Source organism: Lycium ferocissimum, chromosome 9, assembly GCF_029784015.1.
Source record: "Lycium ferocissimum isolate CSIRO_LF1 chromosome 9, AGI_CSIRO_Lferr_CH_V1, whole genome shotgun sequence".
Lineage (NCBI taxonomy): Eukaryota > Viridiplantae > Streptophyta > Magnoliopsida > Solanales > Solanaceae > Lycium > Lycium ferocissimum.
In genome coordinates this window covers 29870234-29891842 of record NC_081350.1, presented here as the reverse complement: position 1 = coordinate 29891842, position 21609 = coordinate 29870234, and the positions used below count along the sequence as shown (strand labels likewise).

The 21609-nt window shown below is 37.2% G+C and overlaps 3 protein-coding genes, 1 long non-coding RNA gene and 1 pseudogene across 9 annotated transcripts; 2 read left to right on the top strand and 3 right to left on the bottom strand.

Annotated features, from left to right (window-relative positions):
• The first annotated feature begins 265 nt into the window (after nt 1-265).
• On the top strand, nt 266-3605 carry LOC132030217 (protein LOL1). 4 transcript variants are annotated; one of them, XM_059419747.1, is made up of 6 exons: nt 274-467; nt 659-814; nt 1483-1596; nt 1713-1826; nt 1932-2041; nt 3314-3605. In XM_059419747.1, exons 2-6 carry the CDS (start codon nt 754-756, stop codon nt 3350-3352), a joined length of 438 nt encoding a protein of 145 aa, XP_059275730.1. In that variant the 5' UTR covers nt 274-467; nt 659-753; the 3' UTR covers nt 3353-3605. The 4 variants fall into 4 exon arrangements, with proteins under 4 accessions (XP_059275729.1, XP_059275726.1, XP_059275727.1 ...); XM_059419746.1 differs by having other exon boundaries at nt 266-403; nt 1932-3339; XM_059419743.1 differs by having other exon boundaries at nt 272-467; nt 1932-3339.
• A 2565-nt stretch (nt 3606-6170) lies between these two features.
• On the bottom strand, nt 6171-16819 carry LOC132030215 (ferredoxin C 2, chloroplastic). 3 transcript variants are annotated; one of them, XM_059419740.1, is made up of 6 exons: nt 16523-16815; nt 15974-16037; nt 14595-14683; nt 8155-8223; nt 6502-6546; nt 6171-6388 (listed from the first exon to the last, which is right to left on the bottom strand). In XM_059419740.1, the coding sequence occupies exons 1-6, from the start codon at nt 16748-16750 to the stop codon at nt 6344-6346; spliced, it is 540 nt and encodes a 179-aa protein (XP_059275723.1). In that variant the 5' UTR covers nt 16751-16815; the 3' UTR covers nt 6171-6343. The 3 variants fall into 3 exon arrangements, with proteins under 3 accessions (XP_059275723.1, XP_059275724.1, XP_059275725.1); XM_059419741.1 differs by lacking the exon at nt 8155-8223 and having other exon boundaries at nt 16523-16818; XM_059419742.1 differs by lacking the exons at nt 6171-6388; nt 6502-6546; nt 8155-8223 and adding an exon at nt 12940-13216 and having other exon boundaries at nt 16523-16819.
• On the bottom strand, nt 7440-8137 carry LOC132030216 (uncharacterized). The gene is made up of 2 exons (XR_009408007.1): nt 7987-8137; nt 7440-7857 (listed from the first exon to the last, which is right to left on the bottom strand). It is a non-coding gene; the product is annotated as an uncharacterized LOC132030216 (long non-coding RNA).
• On the bottom strand, nt 9715-11920 carry LOC132069379 (uncharacterized). Its single transcript, XM_059462739.1, has 2 exons — nt 10498-11920; nt 9715-10425 (listed from the first exon to the last, which is right to left on the bottom strand). The coding sequence occupies exons 1-2, from the start codon at nt 10654-10656 to the stop codon at nt 10195-10197; spliced, it is 390 nt and encodes a 129-aa protein (XP_059318722.1). The 5' UTR covers nt 10657-11920; the 3' UTR covers nt 9715-10194.
• Nucleotides 16820-19135: 2316 nt separating the features above from the next.
• On the top strand, nt 19136-21060 carry LOC132029466 (nuatigenin 3-beta-glucosyltransferase-like; annotated as a pseudogene).
• The last annotated feature ends 549 nt before the right edge of the window (nt 21061-21609 follow it).

The window sequence follows — 21609 nt, the reverse complement described above, 5'->3', positions numbered from 1 at the left end:
AGGAGTGCCTGGCTAAAACTCATCACTCACGTGCATGCAGTGAGTTGCACTAAATGTATGAGAGAGAAAAAGAAACTAGGATAGAGAAGAGGGAGGAGGGGCCCCATAGTTTCCTGACAAAGCTGATCTTGATATACCAGCAAGAGAAATAGAAATCACCATAATGGCATAATCTAGCCAACCAAAGTAGAAATGAAAGCTACACAGCACCTTACTAGAAAAAGAAGTATGCAAGGGAACGTGGTAAAAAGTATCACTTTTAACACAAGGGAACGTGGTAAAAAGTATCACTTTTAACACCACCATTTTCTTCTTACTCTCTGAATCATCTATCCCCCGCAATCCTCTTTTCAGTCCCCCACACACACTCTCTCTCCCTCTCTTTACATCTGCATATGTAAAGGTCTGTGTCTGCCTCACTCCTCTTATGTTTCAAATGCTCAGTGGATGAACAAGTAACAAACCATGTATGAAATTTAAGTTGCATATTGACTGCTAATAGATGAATATGCAAAGTTATTCAAATAGCTTCACCATCCATTCCCCTTTTCCCTAATCATATTTCATAACTTGTATTCAAATCCATTTTTCATCAGAAAAAAATTTCAGGTCCTTTAGTTGCTAGCTCAATCATGTATAGTTTTCCGTATTTTTTCAGGAGACGGTAAAGATGAAAGCAGCTGCTCTGTTCCAAGTTTTTGAAGGAGTAAGCTTTTGAGATCTTGGTAAAGGAATACCTCCATTAGCTTCAAAATGCCAGTTCCACTTGCTCCATATCCTACACCACCAACGCCATTTACACCACCTGCTAACGGTATAACATTTTTCCTTCACCATTCTTTTAATACCCGTGGTGTCCGTGTCAGCTTGCACGCACCTCGACTAATTCCACGGGATACCTGCCACCTCCCACCAACAGCAGGCACCAGGTAAATCTGTCCACCAAGGCTAGGACAGATAGAAAGAAATCACCTTGTGTTTTTTGTCTATGTTGGGATTTGAACCTGAGACCTCATGGTTATCAACCCACTTTATTGACCACTATGCCATACCCTTGAGTGCTTCCTTCCCCATTTTCTGCCTGCTAATAATACGTAGAAACAGAAAGGATGGCCAAGCATAACAATGAGCTAAATATTGACGGTTACAGTAGGGAGATCAAGAGTTCATATCTTTAGTTTCCAACCTTAAAGATGTTCAATTTAGCATTTGTAGATGAAGTGTGAAAAATAATCAAACAGTATTTCTTAATAGACCTAATCAATTAAGACAAGGTCAGGGGCACAAATACTTTATTTATAACCATGACAAGTAAGTAACTTGTTAATTGCTTAATAATTCTGAATTCCACTTCAGCCTTCTGGTGGAACAGTCTCACAATCCAGGAGCATCAAGCCACTTTACAAAATAGTGTAAATTAATGCCAAACCAAAATTACCTTGTTTGAACATATATCTTAAGAAGAAATATGGTGACTAACAGGAACACAGAGCCAGCTTGTGTGTTCTGGATGCAGAAATCTATTACTCTATCCAGTTGGAGCAACATCTGTTTGCTGTGCAGTTTGCAATGCGGTCACAGCAGTACCACCTCCGGGTAAGCACGCTATTTGACAGCCTCAACATTTTGGAACATTTTAACTCTTTATTTAAGCTCCTAAAGTTGTATTAGGCTTAAGCAACAATCCTTTACATGTTGCGGACCTTAAACAGGCACTGAGATGGCTCAGTTGGTTTGCGGAGGCTGCCACACATTACTAATGTACATCCGTGGAGCAACAAGCGTGCAATGTTCTTGCTGTCACACAGTCAATTTAGCTATGGAAGGTAAAGTGACTCTACAGCTTTTTGAAATGTATGGATATATTTCACATAATCCGTTAGTTACGTATCCTTGCTAACAAAAGTAAGAATAAACTGGTATTGTCACAGCAAATCAGGTAGCACATGTAAATTGTGGCAACTGCCGCATGCTGCTGATGTACCAATATGGGGCACGATCAGTGAAATGTGCAGTGTGCAATTTTGTGACATCAGTAGGGGTAAGTATAAAATCCTCTTTAGTATTAAGCCATCAAGCTTTCATGTTTCAGTCAATGATGAACTAGTATTCCGACACTATCAAAATTCTGCAGTTTAAATCCTAAATTAGCAGGATCTAATCCCTACTTCAACAGGAACAACTCATTTTTCATCTTGGAAACATAGCACAGAAGATATTGAATTGTAACATTGAAGGAGGAAAATAGTAGTGTGAATTTCTAATCAAGTCTTATATAACTTCCCTTTTCAAAATAGAACACCAACTAGGACAAGCATATGGCATGTAAGCCTACAAAAACAATCAAAGGAATGAAAATGTAACCTGTTAAGCTTATTTCACAAGAGTAGGACTTGACAACCAAACAAATTATTCTAAAACAGCATGCCCTGTATTTTATTTATGGAAGAAGCATGTAGCAAAGGTTAGCACAAAGACTAGTATTCTTACTAAGCCTGAGCACCTTTAGGCCTTCCAAGCAAATTACTTAGAAGAGGCACCACATGTTCGTTCTCTTTGCTCCCTTCTCTTGAATATTCAGAATAAGGTATAACTACTCTTCAAAGGAGCAACTACACACATGTTAACCACATTTCCAATTGGCAAATCTGAAGCAGCTTTCGCTACAAGTATCTCTAATTTCGCACTTGTTATGAAGGTCTAGAAAATGTAAAGAAATCGAAAAGTTCCTGCAAGTTAAATCAAGGCAATACTTATTTGCTCAAGAAGTCTTTGTTTTCTGTTGATTTCCATTAAATACCACGTATGCGTCCAGTATTTCATTTTCTCTTCTTCTCCCTTAAAACAGTTACAGAAATAGTACTAGTAATAGTCTCGGCAGTGATAGTGATGATAGTAGCAATATGCATATGTAATGTTCCTTCCCCTTACACAACTCATGTCTGTTCCGCTACAAAAGATTAAAGGCTGCATAGTATTAGGTCCTACACTCAACTATGTCTCAATCCCAAATTAGTTAGGACCGGCTATATGGATCCTCTTGTTCATGAGGCTCTATGTAAACACTCTATTCAACATGTCACTGCGATGGAATTTAATAAAACCTATCAGTACAACAAGTATGCAATGAAAACAGTAAGGATTTAATTCCACAAATTTCTTCTATCGAAAAATAGTGTTCTTATAGATCCAAAGTTAGTAATTATTATTGTTACAACCACTGTATGGAACATACAAAAAGTTCTGAGGCCTTTAAAGCATTCCTACTTCATTTTGTATTCATACTTGACAAAATGTTCTCTGGACAATACAGGTTGCAACGAGCACAACTGAGCAAAAGTTTAACAGCTAATTTTAAAGCAGCTGAGCCAGTACTACAAACTTTTATGACTGAAGTTGTTGGGTTATGTGTCAGCGGCATTGCAGCTACCATCAACCAGAGGAAATTTCTACTTGCTACAAGTATAGAGCTTTTTTTCCCTCGCGTATCTGTAATAGAATAAGCAGTTTTGCAGGTTGGGCCTACAAAAGGTATTGTATATAATGGTATTGCGTCTGTAAGTCTGGTTGAAAAGTCCTGGATAGTAAAGACTCCTTTTCACCTACCATCATATTGTTTTTATCTTGGCAGGCCATAAACAAAATTTAACACCTTAAAATGTCTTAACTGAAGCAATTTCAAGTTGAAAGGATAAGAGCCGGAAAAACACATCCAGAGGAAAGTGAACTAATGACTGTCAAATGAACTTTCTGGACTAGATTCATATCTACCATAAAACAAAACAAAGGGGAGAATTCAACATCTCATGCAGTCAGTCTTGGTCAAGATTTAAAAATTGACTCTTTCAGATAAGACTGCAGAATTATGAGACCTGAATGTCAATGTCAGTTATTTTTGTTTAACAGAAGAAGATCAATGCCTCCACTGAACCACAAAAGAATTGCTGAGGGCTAAAGAAGATTCAGTTCTTTCTATTAGATGGGTAATCCAGTCTGGTTTCTCTATGCCACTAGTTCCTTTGCTACCCCAGAGAGAGAGGAGGGCATATCTTTCTTTTTTTTTTTTTTGATAACTGAGAAATCCCCAAAGGTCAACTAGCACATGGTTTGAAACTCGATAGATAATGGGCTCGTCCCCTCCACCCTTCTCCAGTTAAATACCCGACTTTTCTCTGTGGCAAGCTCAAATTAATGATCTGCTCCTAATCCATGCATCGTGTGTTGCGCTCTTACCACTAGACCAAAGCCCGGGGGCTATAGAGAGGAGGGTATATGCCACGTTTCATCGTCCCGTGAACTGAAGTAAGCATGTCAGTTCAATATGCACGTGTTAAATAATTAGACACTTCAACCACGTCGTTTAGTTTCTTGTATGAGTTCTTTTCCTGTCATTAACAACAAGCTTTGGAAACTATATTCTTTTCTTAATAACTATAACCACAGACAATATACAGGACATGAGCAGAACTGCTGAACAATTCATCCCGGTAACGAAGATTTAAACTAGACACCAAAGTATGTATCCTATGGATGTACATTAACATTCTGTCCCTGTCCAAATGAAGATGTACCAAAGTATGTATCTTACGATAAGATTCTGTTCCTGTCCAAATAAACTAGCTACCAAAGTATGTATCCTATGGATGTACATTACATTAAATCTACTAATACGTGGTTTCCACATCAATGGGAACTTCCATTAAAATTCAGGACCAGTTAGATGAAAAAGATGCGCTTGATTTCCAACACACGATAAGATAACAGGAAAAACCTTAATTTGTCCATATTATACCACCTTTCACATAGGTGATCTGGATATTTTGAGCTCTGAGAGCTACACCGTTGATTTAAAAGAGAATCAAACTAAGCAGAACATACCTTTTCATCAAAAATGAAAATGATATGTTGACATATGATGGAATTGAAATGGTCTTTAAAAGGTTCTTCAGTTTTCCCTTAAGTAGGCTATGTACTCAGACCTTTTCTGAATGAGCAAAGATTGTGGTCAGCATTTCATCATAAAAGAAGTCATGGTTGTTTAGCTTTTGTTGATTCTTATCACTTCATGAAGTTGTCACCATCTTCCTATCTAATGACGAGTTATGGCTACAAATTGTAGATGCAATATAGGGCATATGCAAGTTGGGTCACATAACAATATCCTCTCTTTCTTGTTTACCTTTTTATCCCTTTTGGACGGAAGAATAAGTAACAATAACATACCCAGTGTAATCCCACAAGTGGGGTTTGGGGACGGCAGGATGTACGCAAACCTTACCCCTATCTTTTGAGGTAGAGAGGCTGTTTCCAATAGTCCCTCGGCACAACAACTCATTGGACGGAAGAATAAGTATTTAGTAGATAAGAACTTCCTAAATTTACAACCACTCCCCCCCCCCCCCCCCACACACACACACAATTTTTTTTTAAAAAAAAAAGTATGTTAAGATAGCTTGCTATTCAATCCTCGAAATCTGAGAGAAGGAAAAAGAGATTCTACACAGTGGAACGAGATTCTATAATATTTTCCTCATCATCATATATCAGGATGGTGTAAGCTTGGGTTACAATTTTACATCTTCCACCAGTAAGGATGCTAGCTGAACAACCTAAAGTTAGCTATGAATTTATGTAGCAGCATGATGACCATTTTCATTAATTCCTGAGGAGAATGACTGAGTCACTAGATGTTCACTAAAATTCATAAAAGAGCTGTTCTGGACTCACCAAACGTGTTATCCAAGACGCTAATTATGTTTAACTTTCTGCGGAAAGTATAGTTTAGTTTCATTTAATGTTTGAGATCAAATGTTATTAGGCAACATGGTCTTCAAAAGAAAAGGTCAGTCTTTTGGCATGCATCAGAGATTACTTTGTTTTAGCATAATCTATGTTGTGTTCACACAAGCGGTAAGAAGCTCTATTCAAAAAGTTGGTTCATCAGTCAAAGGGAAGAACAAAATAGAACTTATGTTGTGAGACAATCTCCATGTCTAAGAGCTTTCCTCCATTAATTGATCTTTAGAAGTTTTGCGAGCGTTCAATAATGGTTCAATAACTAGAACGTACTCTCATTAATTGAGAAGAAAGTGCACCTCACATTAACGTGATCTTCAAAACTTTAAAATACATTAAGAGCATAACAAGATGTCAATAAGCAGGCACCTATCTGACATGGAGAACATAAATTTTTATTCAATAAATTAGTAGTACACGAGTAAAGCCAATCCATTAAGGAGAAGGCATGGAGAGCATATTACACCTAGATATAGCAAGAGAGGCAAGAAAATTATACATAGTGATTTTGACTCCATATTGACTCCTCTAATCAACTCCTGACAGGTTACTCATCTCCCAAAGCCAATTCCAATGCATAGTCATCTCTCTCCTGCAACAGGGAAAAAAAAAAAAAAGTTAACCTTTAGGAACTTGAATTGCATCAGTATCCCCTCTCAACTGCTTTTCTAGATTAATAGGAAATTACAGGAACATAGGACTTACAATAGGTCCTCGAGCAAAATATCTCCCAAATTGAAGCCAATATACCTGAATATATCGTGATGTCAGGTTTCCGTGGCGGCATAATAGATCAAAATTACAAGATTGTTCATTTGGATAAAAGTTCAGAGGAAAGTTCTGAAAATTGCTTTCAGTAACTTCTGTAAACCGCATCTTTTCAACTACGAAACTATAAGCATATCATGTTCTACTGGTATATTTCTCTGTTGAGGTGAAGTTTCCATGAAAAAACTACAGGTAATTCAAGCTAAAATCTCTTTAAAGTTCAAAGAGGAAATATATTTTCCATATGGGTACTTGTAATGCAATACTAATAACTTCAGTGTTTCACAGAAAAAGAAGTTGCAAAGATTATTATATTCATCGAAATATGAAAATTTTGCTGCAAGTTGATCTGAACATCACATCTCTCAAAGAAATAATGTCGGAGCAATACACTATAAAAGAAATTGAAAGGCCAAAACATGTCTCTGCTGCTTTGCTTAGCCCTATTGGAACTCAATATTTTACTGCTTTCATGTCCTGTTGGACCAGGGTCACAAACATGTTTCTGCTTCTTGTCTAGTCCTCTAAGAGTTCAATTTTGTCTTTCTAGCCATTCATTCAGAAGAAAAAAATTGTCCTGTGCCATGCCATAGCTATCTTTCTGCCATTTGCTCATCATGGCATCAGCTTATTTTAAGCAATTAAATGATTTATTAGTATAAACATATAAATGTATTATAAAAAATATAAAAATTGAACATCACTTCCTCCACAACTCCAATGTATTGCCATTTCCCTGGTCGAATTTCGCGTTTCGCAACGAGTTTTGAATCTACAGTAATTTTTGTGCATAAATTAAAGCTATAGATTTTAGGCCAGGCACGAGTCACAAATACACAGGCTGAGCAGGAATGGCATGAGATAAAACCAACAAACTCATAAGGGAAAAGAACCCGCTGTTTATAGGCTAAAAGTAGGTTGGGCTAAAAGGGTCCAGGTATTTCATTAACTCCATTTTAACCAGTCTCTTTCCAATACAGTAGCAATTTCTCTATATATGTCTGCATGACTTGACTTGAAAAATCTTTCACTTCGTTTTCTTTTTCGAGAAATCTTCTTAATCAAAGGAACCAGGTATGGTTCCACGAAAGCAAGGGTAATTGTTTCTTATAGAAAATGAGAAAGGAAGAAATTTAGAAAAGCAAAGAATGTGCATTATACATAACGTCTTTGTGGTAGTGTGTGAGCTGCATGGATATGGAAATATTATAGCTGATAATACAAAAGAAAACCTTTTGCACTCGGCATGTGCCGGAGCTGAAAAACCTTGGTGATGCCCTTTGGTTTGCATAACTGAAGGGCATGAAGTTGAAAAGACAAAAATATATTAAGAAAATGGGACATCATCAGTAAGTATCCAAAGAGTGTCAATTATTGATGCCTAAACACAAGTATGATACTGTGTGGCCAGAAATTTCGTACCCATGCTCCATATTCCAAACTGAATCCATGAAAAGTGGGTGTCGAGTAGACCAAATAGTTTGCAAACCGCTAGCATTTTGATTCACTACCAAGTTAAGGGTGGTTAAGAAGCTGTGGTCTTTATTGCCACCTAGAGTCACACTTTTGCAATTCAAAGTTGTTGCTTACCTCATCTTCATCCTGTGTTTCAACTTCAAGGTCAGATGTCGGAAATCCCACGCAAAGAAGTGCATAACCCTATAAATTAAAGCATATTCGGTTAATCAAGGTGAAAACTAATATAAGAAAAGAATGGCTGACTAAGACAGGAAAATAGAGACCATCAGTTTACTTATATCTAGTTCAAGGTACAAGAACAAAAACCAGTTCTTTTGGTATCAGTAAGGAGGACCTCTGTGAACTGATGTGAACTGGAAATTTAAGACAGTTTTGGAAAGAAATGAATGATCCTAAAGATGGGAATTGATCCCTTCTTGAACATATGCATTCGAATTCAATTGAGCAATGGAATTAGAAAAGAGATAGAGAAAGGAATTCTTATTTCATAGATGTGAAAACATGAATCGTACAATGAATGGGAACTGACCAATATAGATGGAGCAAGGCGGGAAAATCAGTTACAGTTGAGTAACTGAAATTGGGACTGTGCGTGTGACTCATGCGCCTGCTAACTAACTCCAACTAATTTCCTGACAGGTAAGTGATGTGCCGCGGATTTGTGGCACATTCGACGCCTTTTTACTATGGATTTTGGGTGTTCTCAAGTAAGTCTGGTTCATTTTAATGTGTTTTTGTTGTGTTTTAGGAAGGCGATGGCCCAAAAGCAAAAACAAAGAAAAAAGGAAAAATTGCCCAGAAATGAAGATTCGACGGTCCGTCGATCATTTGGAGCGTCGATAAGTTAAATTTTCCAGTGATGGCCTAAGTTGAAGAGGACAAAGGACGGAGCCATCGACGAAGCGTCGACTGGATCGACGTTTCGTCGTTTGTCTCGTCAAACAGACTTGTCCACCAGAAGAGAGAAAGACGGAAGAATCGACGGAGCGTCGAACTGGTCGACGGCACCGTCGAATGGACCATCAAACTGAAGAACTAAAAGACGAAGGAATCGACGGCCCGTCGAACTGATCGACGGTCCGTCGATTCTGCCACCAGGGGCAGTTTTGCCAATTGCTGATGTGCGTTTTTGGAGCCTATTTAAAGAACATTTTAGGTTTTTGTACACATCAGATTTTTCTCCAACATTTAACACTTTTTCCATTGGTGGATGAGCATTGAATACACCACTTTTGGAGCTTAGTGAAGACAAAAAGATTCCATTCCCACCATCTTTATTACACTTTGTAAGCTTTATGTCTCCATTATTGCTTACTTCTTTTGTGACCAACATGTGTGAGTAGTTTCTTTAATCAAAGTTGTGGACCCAAATGATGGGTGTTATGCAGTGGGTGTTAACATTGTATATATATATAATGGGTTGTGATGTGTTTTATTATTTCTCATATTCATTGTTAGTGGTTGCAAACACTTACTTATGCACAAACCCTAGTTTTGTTTGGAAAGATGAACTAGGGTTTGAGTTGAAATAATATAACAAGGACTCGGGGCGCTAGCCCTCGTTTAATGAACTCACTTAAGGATAAGATGAGTTCTACTTGGCATATTTAATCGGTTGTACTTGCAACTTTTCTATAGTTGGGAAAATCATGAAAAGAAATACTTTCTAACTATTGAAAAATATTAGGAAGTGCATTAGAGATTAAGTGCATACAAAACCACCACCCATTAGAAATATATCATATTGATACCCATAGCATAACATCTAATCACAGCGGGGACACAACTTTGGTTCTTTTAATCCAAACAATTTCCAAATACTTCAAAATAGCGAATACAAACCAAAACCCTTTTTCTACACTAGTCGGAATAGACCTAAAGTCTTTAGAGATTAGTAACATATATAATTAGTATTTATTTCACATCTTATTCCCTGTGGGATTCGACCCCAACCTAGTTCGGTTACTATATTTGACACCAACCGCCTTACGCCGTAATTTAGGTGTAATTTGAGCGTATCAGTAAGCAATTAACTAATTTGACCAGCTAATTACTCAACTAATTATTCTGCTAATTCAACAACAAAAATAGGAAAGAATTACATTGAGATCATATCAACACCCTCCCTCCTCCCTTCAAGCATCCTTGTCCTCAAGGATTAAAATGAGGAAATTTCCTGGAAAAATCCTGCAGTTCTTCCCATGTGCTATCTTCAGGAGCAGAATTCAACCATTTAACCAAGACTTGTGTGATTGCTTTGCCTCTTCTCTGAGCTTGTCTCCTGTCAAGAATAGCTTCAGAAGCTACTAAGATATGACCGGAATCTGAATGAACTTCCGGTAGAGTGGTGGAAGCAATATGAGATCCCAATCTCTGTTTCAACTGTGAGACATGGAAAGTTGGGTGAATTTTTGAACCACTAGACAATGCTAAGGTGTAAGCTACAGAACCCACCTTAGCAGTAACTTGGAAAGGACCATAGAATTTAGAAGACAGCTTCTGAAATGAGTGATCTTTGAAAGAGAGTTGTCTATAAGGATGCAACTTAACAAAGACCCAATCACCAACAGCAAAAGACCTCTCAGTTCTGTGTTTGGCAGCTTGCACCATCATCCTGTTTTGAGCCTGAGCTAAGTGAAACTTCAGCTTCCTGAAAGTAGTTTCTCTTGCTTGTAAACTACTATCAACCACTTCCAACTGAGATCAAAAGGTAGATATGGCAGCAAGGGAGGTGGTTTTTGACCATAAACAGCCTCATAGGGAGTCATGTTAATAGAGGAATGATGAGAAGTGTTGTACCACCATTCAGCAAGGCCCAACCAATTAGGCCATTCCTTTGGTTTCTCAAAAGTCATGCACCTTAAATAGCACTCTAAGCATCTATTCACAACCTCAATTTGCCCATCAGTTTGGGGATGATAAGCACTAGATGTAAGTAAGGAAACTTTCTGTAATCCTAATAACTCCTTCCAGACAAAAATAGGATCCCTGTCTGAAACAATGGTCTTAGGCATACCATGTAATTTGAACACACCATCCATGAATAGTTGTGCGACATCAGTGCAGTATATGGCTGTTTAAGGGCCAAGAAATGAGCTGCCTTACTTAGCCTGTCCACTACCACATAAACGGCTTCCTTACCAGCAACTTTTGGAAGTCCTTCTATGAAATCCATTGAGATATCTTGCCAAACTCTCTCAGGGTTGGGTAGAGGTCGTAGCAAACCAGGATATGGGACATTCTCCCCTTTGCATCTTTGACAAGTGTCACATTCTCTCATAAATGTGTACATATCCTGCTTCATCTTCTTCCAATAAAACTCATGTTTGAGTCTACGCAACGTTGCAGAAATACCAGAATGACCCCAGTAGAGCTAGCATGGAAATGCATTAACAGCTTCTTCCTCAAGTTGACATCAGACCCAACCATCATCTTTCCTTTCCTACTTAGCACACCAGCAGTGAACTGGTAGTAAGGTTTGTGAGGTGCATTTGACTGAATATCTTGGACTAACTTCTGGAGTTTAGGATCATGAGACCAGGATTGTTTGACTTCATCAATTAGAGGAAATTGCACACCTGAGCTACTGTACAGTTGAACCACTTCAGCCTGTCTTGACAGGGCGTCTGCAGCAACATTCTCATTGCCCTTCTTATACATGATAGAATAGTCGTAACTAAGAACCTTAATCAACCATTTCTGTTGACTTGGTGTGGATATTCTCTGCTCAAGTAAGTATTTGAGGCTATGGTGGTCAGTCTTGATAACCAAATGCTTACCAAGCAAGTATGGTCTCTATCTTTGAACAGCAGTGACCAATGCCAACAACTCCCTTTCATAAACAGAAATTGCCATATTCTTGACAGACAGACCCTTGCTAAAGAAGGCAATAGCAAGTAAGTATTTGAGGCTATGGTGGTCAGTCTTGATAACCAAATGCTTACCAAGCAAGTATGGTCTCTATCTTTGAACAGCAGTGACCAATGCCAACAACTCCCTTTCATAAACAGAAATTGCCATATTCTTGACAGACAGACCCTTGCTAAAGAAGGCAATAGCAAGTAAGTATTTGAGGCTATGGTGGTCAGTCTTGATAACCAAATGCTTACCAAGCAAGTATGGTCTCTATCTTTGAACAGCAGTGACCAATGCCAACAACTCCCTTTCATAAACAGAAATTGCCATATTCTTGACAGACAGACCCTTGCTAAAGAAGGCAATAGGTTTATGATTTTGGGCTAGTACAGCGCCAATACCATGACCTCATGCATCAGTCTCAACTGTAAAATCCTTAGAGAAGTCAGGAAGTGCAAGTACAGGTGCAGATGTGAGTGCCAGTTTAAGCTTCAAAGCTATTGTGAGTACCTCCTATTTGCACGATTCCCAACTTCATTATGCACTCCATTCTCCTCTAGGTCAACTTGAATTGGGGCATTTACAGGGTTCAAATTCCCTATTAACAGCCTCTTGATTTCCTCGATTGCTTGTGCTACTTTAGCATCAACAGCTTGCTGCATTTCTGCAACAGAAGTGACAACTCCTTCCATCGGTCCCTTGAGAGTGCCAAATTCTCTTTGTAATTTCTTGCATACGAGTGTTGTGGTCTCCCATTTCACAGGTCAGACGATCACTGCTCCGATACCAATGATGTGAACTGGAAATTTAAGACAGTTTTGGAAAGAAATGAATGATCCTAAAGATGGGAATTGATCCCTTCTTGAACAGATGCACTCGAATTCAATTGAGTAATGGAATTAGAAAAGAGATAGAGAAAGGAATTCTTATTTCATAGATGTGAAAACATGAATCATACAATGAATGGGAACTGATCTATATAGATGGAGCAAGGGGGGGAAATCAGTTACAGTTGAGTAACTGAAATTGGGACTGTGTGTGTGACTCACGGGCCTGCTAACTAACCCCACGCGCCTGCTAACTAATTCCAACGAATTTCCTGACAGCTAAGCAATTAACTAATTTGACCAGCTAATTACTCAACTAATTATTTTGCTAATTCAACAACAAAATAGGAAAGAATTACATTGAGATCATATCATGAACCCCTTGTGTCATCCTCTAACCTAAACTAATTGGTATCAACCATCGTGATCTGAGCCTGTATTCTCCTCATAAATTTGACAGAGTGATGCCTACCATCAGATCTCTTACATGTCTGAAGAAAGAAGGATTAAAGATAAGATCAGTTGTTTAGTCGAGGAGATAGGGAGATGAGCATGGAAGCTACAGTAACGCTCCAAGTTGTGGCCAAATACTTGCAAAGAGAGATAACTAACAAAGTGGTCAAACAGTTTTTGAGCCGTCTTGTCGTTATCACTTATACAAAGTGGAATACAAAGCCCGCCCGGGTTGGATGATTAAAATTATCAAGTTGAAAAGCACTTTTAAGGTTTTTTTTTGTTTCTTTTATTTTTTATTTATTTTGAGAAGCTAACAACCAAAAAAGCACTTTTTAAGTGTGTTTGGATAAAAGTATCGAGTATGTTAATAAACAGTTGGTGTTAGGTAAAAAAGTGCTGATTACCAATTTTTCCATTAAAATGCCCTCAATATTTAAAAATATTTATACATAAAAAGAAAGGATGAATGGAAAAACTATAATTGAGATGGATGTGAGGATTTTGTTTCGAGAAGTGTATTTTAGGAATCACGAAAAATTATTTAAGGATAAAATAGTAAAGACTTGGGCAAATCAAAAGTGCGTATAAGCTGAAAAACCTAACTGATGGCTTTTGGATGATTTTGGAGTAAAAGAAGTTCTGGTGTTTGACGTGTCGATAAGCCAAAAAGTGCTTATAAGCTTTATCCAAACACCCTCATAATCGCTAGCTTGAGCTGAGAGTTTATAAATTCCATCTTCCAAAACCTTTTGGAACCAACATATAATGATTGTTTTGTGGACAAATAACATACAGACGATGTTTGCATGCTTCATCAGTATCAAGACCAAAATTCCTACTCACGTCACATATATGACGTGACTAGGAATTTTAAACATTCCGAAACCTTTTGGAACAACATCTCGACATTGTTTTGTGGACCAATATATTACGAAGTTTGCATGCTTCATCAGTTTGAGACCAAGAAATCCCTGGTCATATCATACATATGATTATCTTTTTTTGATAAGTTATCCTGCAACCCGCCTTCCCGCCTTCCCCCCCCCCCCCCCCCCAATTTTAAGTGTCTTACTTTCCTTTTTGGTCTGTTCCAAAAAGAATGCATCTTTCTATATTTAGTAAGTTTTCCAGTACATGGCAAATTTAAGACCACAAGATTTAAAAGGACTACAAACATCTTTAATTTAAGATCACAAGATTCAAAAGTCTCTCTTTGTTTCTTAAACTCCGTGCCCAGTCAAACTAAGACACTTAAATCGGGACGGAGGGAGTATCATATATATGAGCATAAAAAAGAGGAAAATGCATTTAGAGGTCTAACAAAGAAGAAACAATTAAAGCTACCAAGAGTCAATAGTCAAACAATAAAAGCCAAAAAATGCATCTACAGAAGCATAACATGATTTAAAATACCTTGGACTTCAACTCTGCAGATATCCCTAATGCCTCGGGTTGTCTAAGTTGCCCAGATTTTACACGAACAGCACAGCTTGTGCAACATCCTTCAACATATTGGATTATTAAATTAGAGAAGTGTGATATATAACAGAACCTTCAGATGGAGAAAATCTGATGAAGAGGCTACTGGTTAAAAGTTAAAGAAAAACAGCCAAAGGACAAAGCCAGACATGTTTGAAGTAGATCAAAGAGAAGGTGCATTTTGTGAAAAACAAAGAAACAGAACCTTAAGGTTAAAACAAACAACAAAGAAAGAGCATTGTGCTCCTTAGTGAAAATTAAGGCCTCTCTTTAACTCAAAGTTCTGAGAGAGATAACAGCTTCATTAATGTGTTAAAGTGTGCAAAAACCCTGATATATACAAGTGAAGAGGTGGTGGAAATCTATAATCCAATAATATCTTTCCTACCAAAAATTAGGCTGCTGATAAGCCAGAACGTTGTGTCATCTACCTGACAAATGCCTATCGAGGGGGGCTGCGCAGCTTAACTTCTCTAGTCTAGCAGCCTCTATGACAGCAGGCATGATCACAAACTTTACAAATATATGACTTGACATATTTTATTTTAATTTCCTTCTGGGTCAGTATGGCTTCACACACTTAACATTATGCTAAACTGTTTACGAAGCCCAAGAGCCAAACATACTTTCAGTGCAAGTATATCGATCCTCTTTAGCAAAACAAGAAGAATATATTATCATTCACATCTTTAGGTTAGGAAATGATATGATCTCAATGTAATTCTTCCTATTCTGTAAAATGAATTAGCAGGATAATTAGTTGAGTAATTAGCTGGTCGAAATTAGTTAATTGCTTAGCTTGTAGTTAGCTGTCAGGAAGTTAGTTGATACTTAGACGGCGCGTGAATCACACACGCAGTCCCAAAATCAGTTACACAGCTGTAACTGTCCGTCCCGCCTGCTCCACCTATATAGATCAGTCCCAATTCATTGTTAGTTATCTCTTTTTGCAAGTATTTGGCCACAACTTGGAGCGTTACTGTAGCTTCCATGCTCATCTCCCTATCTCCTCGACTAAACAACTGATCTTATCTTTAATCCTTCTTTCTTCAGACATGTAAGAGATCTGATGGTAGGCATCACTCCGTCAAATTTATGAGGAGAATACAGGCTCAGATCACGATGGTTGATACCAATTAGTTTAGGTTAGAGGATGACACAAGGGGTTCATGATATGATCTCAATGTAATTCTTTCCTAGATATGGCCAACTAGATCACAAAAGAGCAGCTTAAAATGTAAAAGAACAAATAGACTAACATATAAATAAGAGAAAAAAAATGTTTTGCAACTTATTGTATGTGAATCAATTACCATGCCTGCAAGCGAATGGTAGCGTAATGTTCTGATCCTCTGCTGTATGCAGTATATATTGGTCCTGCATTCCAAATAAATTCTTCATAAACTTTTCCATATACACAAAATAATTAACCGATATGGCTGCTTCCACCAAAGCAATAAGTGCATGACACGTGTCCTTAACATCAGGTTTATCAGTTACCCATGGTCAATTTAAATGTTTTTTTTTTTTTTTTTGTGACAAGGGAACCACAGCTGCTACTGTTCGGGTGCGTACAGGATAAACCCCGCTCCTGTGCAATAGCCCGCAAACCACACAAGAGAGATAACCCACACTAGGCAAGCCCCGTGCGACGAGCTCGACCCAAAAGGCAAATCCCCTACTGTCATAGGCAGGGGGTTTCGAACCTGAGACCTCCATTATGGAAGCCCCATGCTCAACCAACTGAGCCACCTTGTGGGTAACCTCAATTTTACTTCATCATAGTAAATTTAACATGGTTATGCGTATACAACACAAATTTTAAACAGAAAATGGGAAAACAATAATGGAATTACTAATACCTCGGGAACGAGGAATTCATGAACGACGTCACGTTGACGGTCGATAACAGTGACTTTGTGTGTGGGAACTGAGGGAGAATAACTGCTGCTACCGTTTTGTCCCGTGACGGCAACGGCAGTTTTACGGCGGCATTTGAGGGAATTCAAAGGGAAGTTAACGGAATTGAGTTGAGGGAAAAGAGAAGGTTTACGGTGAAGGGAAATGCAGCAAGGAGATTGAAGATCCATTCAGAGCTTGTGTTGTTTGTGTTTCAGGGTATAACCGGATAACGGTATCAGTCGTTAATTTACTTCTGAGTATTTATTTAAGGGCGCGTTCGGATGGACACCTTTTATTTGGATTTGATGTAGTAATTATTATGGTTAATTATACACTATTTAATAATTAGCATAATAATGTAATTATAATATAATTTCATGTGTCATGCTTTGATTACACAGTGTACACTGTGAACAATACGCTCTTGTGGTGTATCTTTCCCCGAACCCCGACATACGAATGCCGCTTGGTGCACAAACCAGTCTTTCCTTTACGCTTTTGATTGCACAAATATAATTATATTATATAGTAGAAATTTTAATTTTAAAATAAATAATTTTTAATAATTAATACAGTGTATCTTAATATGTGATAAATATAGGTCCATATAAGAAATATTAAATTTTAATTTATTACTATTAGGCTATTTAAGAATATATTTAATGATTATAAATTGACAATTAATATTATAAAAAGTAATCAATATCTTCCCTCTCATGCGAATATAAATTCATGGTTTGTTCTTTTTTTTAAAGGGATAATTTCAAAAGGCTCATTTAAATGTCGCTTCATAATACTAACTTTTTTGTGGTTTACAATATTACGCTTACCCCCTTATTTTTAATAATTCTTCTAACGTATTTATTATAATGAATAAAATATGGTTTGTAAAATCTGCACTGTTCTAATATTAAATTAAACTTTTCAATTATATAAGACTTCCAAATTATCTTACTATTTAACGAATTCTAATAATAAATTCTTTAAAATCTGTCTTTACCTCTAGTCTATCTATTTATGTGCCTCTGCACTTTCCCTTCCCTTCCTCGAAAGACAGAAAAAGAGATAATAGAAACCAACTGAGAAATAATCCATTCAGCGGCAAAATGCAGTAATGCATTTATTGCTATTAAGTTTTAAGTCAAATTCATCGATAGACATCTGTGGTCGTTCGGTTCTTTCACTTGAACACCTTAACTAAATCTTATTTCATTTAAACACCTGAGGTAGTGTCCAACTGTGCCATTCAGACATTTTTCGCTGACTTGGCAATTGCGTGATTTCCACACCAAACTGGCGCGTGTAGAGCCCAAAAAACAGATTATTATTTTTTAAAATTCTTTTTATTTCCTTTTCTTCTTCTATTTTTTTTTTCTCTTTCTTCTCCATTTAACAAACCTTTCACCATTGCTATCTTGTTCACCGGAAAAAAAATAAGACCGCCACCACCCTCTCTCTCCCTAAGCGTTTACAGGACAAGAAAGATGATTTTTCTTTGGATAAATCAATTTAATAAACAAAAGAAAAATAAAATTCGTAAAAAGATTAAAAAAAAAAAATTGTCATTAATGGAGTCTTTAGAAAGCTTGAAGGTTTAAAATGAGTTAATTGATTTGATGAAAATTTTGAGATATTAATGGTGGATTGTCTTTGGATCTTCATGGAGAATCTTTAATTGAAGTTATAACAAATTTGGAGGAGTTTCTCTTGAAAATTTGGATTAAAATTGTGGTTGTAACAAGAACAACATGAAGATGGTGAAGAACACCATGAAGAATTATTCATTTCAGAATTTTTAATGTGTCCTTTTTTTCTTTTTCTTTTTGTTAATAATGTGTCTCTTTCTGATTGGGTGTACATCAAGTTTTTTTCTTTTCTTTTTTAGAGTATTACTTTTAATTTGTTATTAAATATTTTAAAATAGTTTTTTTTAATTAAAAAAAAGACACATGTCCTCATTTTATTCGTCACTTGCCACGTCAGTGTATTGCACACACTTTGTAAATTTGGCTGATTCAGCGAAAAGTGTCTAAATGGCACAGTCGGACCCTACCTCAGGTATATTTAGTTGAGGTGTTCAAGTGAAAGAACCGGACGACCCAGGTGTCTATCGATGGGTTTGGCCTAAATTTTACCCATTTTCCCACTCTGGCGAAATTCAGAGGAATTTAGTGTTTCTGTTTCTTTTGAATTCTCATAGCTTTACGTTCGACTTCCATATGGTTTATCAACAACTAGTTATTATCTGTTACTTTTTTACTTTATTTGTTGAAGGAAATAGGAATCAAGTAGAAATATGATTTTGAGATAATAACTATAATGAGTGACTATCTGAGAAATCAACTCATCCATAATTTAGACGCAGAGTTTCAATTTTACTAAGATCCTTTCCTTATTCTTCTTTTTCTTTCCTCATTATTCACGAGTCAGCCTCATCCCAAAACAATAAGAAGAGAAGAAAACATTACAAAGAAACACTAGTAAAGTTAAACTAACAAACCATCAATGGATCAAACATGTCGATCCTTACAATCTCAATTTCTCTCTAAACAAGTTTGCTTCATCAAAGCGAAATGGTAAAATATGTCACGGATTCGAATCTAGCAAAATACTGGTATTTAAGTAAAGAAGGGTGGCTGGACTTGCTCAATATCTACCGAGTTACGAATATGTACAACTAGCACTCAGGAATTTCTCAGTTATAAAACAGAAAAAGATGAATTCTGAGCTAGAATAGTCTTTAAAACACTAGAGTTTGAGATATTCATATGCGTCAAGCAAAGCCACCAGTGAACAGACGCAACCCTCTGCTTCTATTAGTGTAAAATCTGTAAAGCATGTTGCAAAGGACGCATCTTATGATTCTCTATTAAGAGCTTATGTTTAGGGGTGGAAAATTGGATTAGATATTCTAGCATCTTAATGGTCCATAAAGTTAGGAGTGCTAACTCAAATTAAGGCCCCTAAAAAGATCAGCACTAGATAAGAACATCAATTCTAGCACGATAGAAATACAATTCAAAAAGTGATCCTGACCAATTACCAACACTATAATAGTATCTGATCATGGCAACACATCAAAAACCAAAACTTAAGTTCAAGGTCGACATAAGTAAATAGAAAAAGGAATATCAATTTATGTTGTTTTATAAGTATGTGCTGTACTGTTATTTACTTAGTGTAGAATTAAGTCTTAATAGGTGCAAGTATTGGCTTCTTGAAGAGGTAGAATTAAGTCTTAATAGGTGCAAGTATTGGCTTCTTGAAGAGGCTATTATCTTCCCTATCAGAGTTAGAACTACCGCATCATCCATTCTTTTATGGCTCAATTCATATGCATAGAGGATGAATATGTTGACCTCCATAGGTTTCAGGCCTGATGGACCGTCGGTAGAGCACAATGCTACATGACATCAATAGCCTGAGTTTCCCAAATGTCCCCACAGGGTAGGAAACAATTACCAAGAACTAACTAGCGATGCCGACGACAATAACTCATGTGCCGTTGTAGTTTGGTTGAATGAGCAGAGGCATAAATCGGTACTCTATGTCCCTTTCGGGAGCACAGTTAGATAGGGCCAACTCACTGAAATCACGAAAGCTCTAGCGGGTTTGAGTGTTCCTTTCATTTGGGTAGTGAGGAAGGACCAATCAGCACAAACCACGTGGTTGCAGGATGGTTTTGATGGAAGGAAAAAGGGTTTGATTATTAGAGGGTGGGCGCCACAGCTGATCATCTTGGAACGTTTAACCATTAAGGGATTCATGACTCACTGTGGTTGGAATTCAGTACTCGAAGCCATTGTGGCAGGCGTGTCATTGCGGACGTGGCCAGTGTTCGCAGAGCAATTCTACAACGAGAAGCTTGTGGAGGTTGTGGGATTGGGAGTCAAAGTGGGGCAGGAAGTATGTAACTCGGGAGGTGTTGAGGTCTTGAGCCCTGTATTAGGGAGTGAAAAGATCAAAGAAGCAATAGAGCGATTAATGAATGATGCGGAAGGAAGTCGGAAAATTAGGGAGAAAGCAATGGATATGAGTAAGATGGCTTAAAATGCAATCAATGAAGGTGGATCTTCATGGAACAATCTTACAGCGCTCATTGACGTTATCAAGAATTTTACTTACTCCATCATCAACGTCGAGTATGGCTTTAACAACTTAAATATTGTAGTAGAAGAAGGTGCTAGTTGATTCCTCTTAATTTTAATCTCTTTCATAATTTTCCAAGGTTGTTGATCACTCTTATTGCTAGACTAAAATTTGAAGAAGTTTTTTGAAGCACAACGTCACAACAAAGAATTTTAAGTTACCATTGTGTTTGTCAATGCATTTTGCCAAGTGAGGCCTAGTTCAATTTGTAGTGGCTTATCAACGTTAAGAGGTATTTCTATGGTACTAAGCGAGTAACATAGCACTATTCATGCATAAATAAGCCATGGAAATTGCGCAAGTAGAGCCCATATTAGAGCTAGAGGGGTACTCTTCGTTGGGCTTGAAGTCTGACGTTCATCTAACCAGGTGGGGGTAGATGCCTTCTTGGCTTTAAAATTTGGGGCATGGCGGTTAAATAGTTAAGGATATGGTGTATGGATCACTCATATGAAGGAGAGATATCCACACCATGAATATTTTTTTTATTTTTCAACATTAATTTTTATATTTTCACCAACATATGGGTCACTCATGAAGGTCAGGTAATAATCTGTATTAAGAAGAAAATGAATTTGGATCGTACTCTTCTAGTATAATTATTCACTAGTGAAAGCAAATATATGTACTCGAGCCGTGTCGAGCGTATGTTTTGGGTAGCTTATTCGCTAGAAATGATTTTCAGACGTGAGATGTAGCATTAATGGTCTCTGTAGCACGGCATTAATGAGGTCCCAAGCAATTAACTACTTATTAGATTGAATTTGTTTAATGTTTATTTAACCTTCATCTTCCAACAAATGCCATATAAAACTAAATGAAATATGTCACATTAATTAACGTCAGAGCAAATCTTTTGGAATATATTTGGGATCGTGTGAAGTTAACTATCATGCTT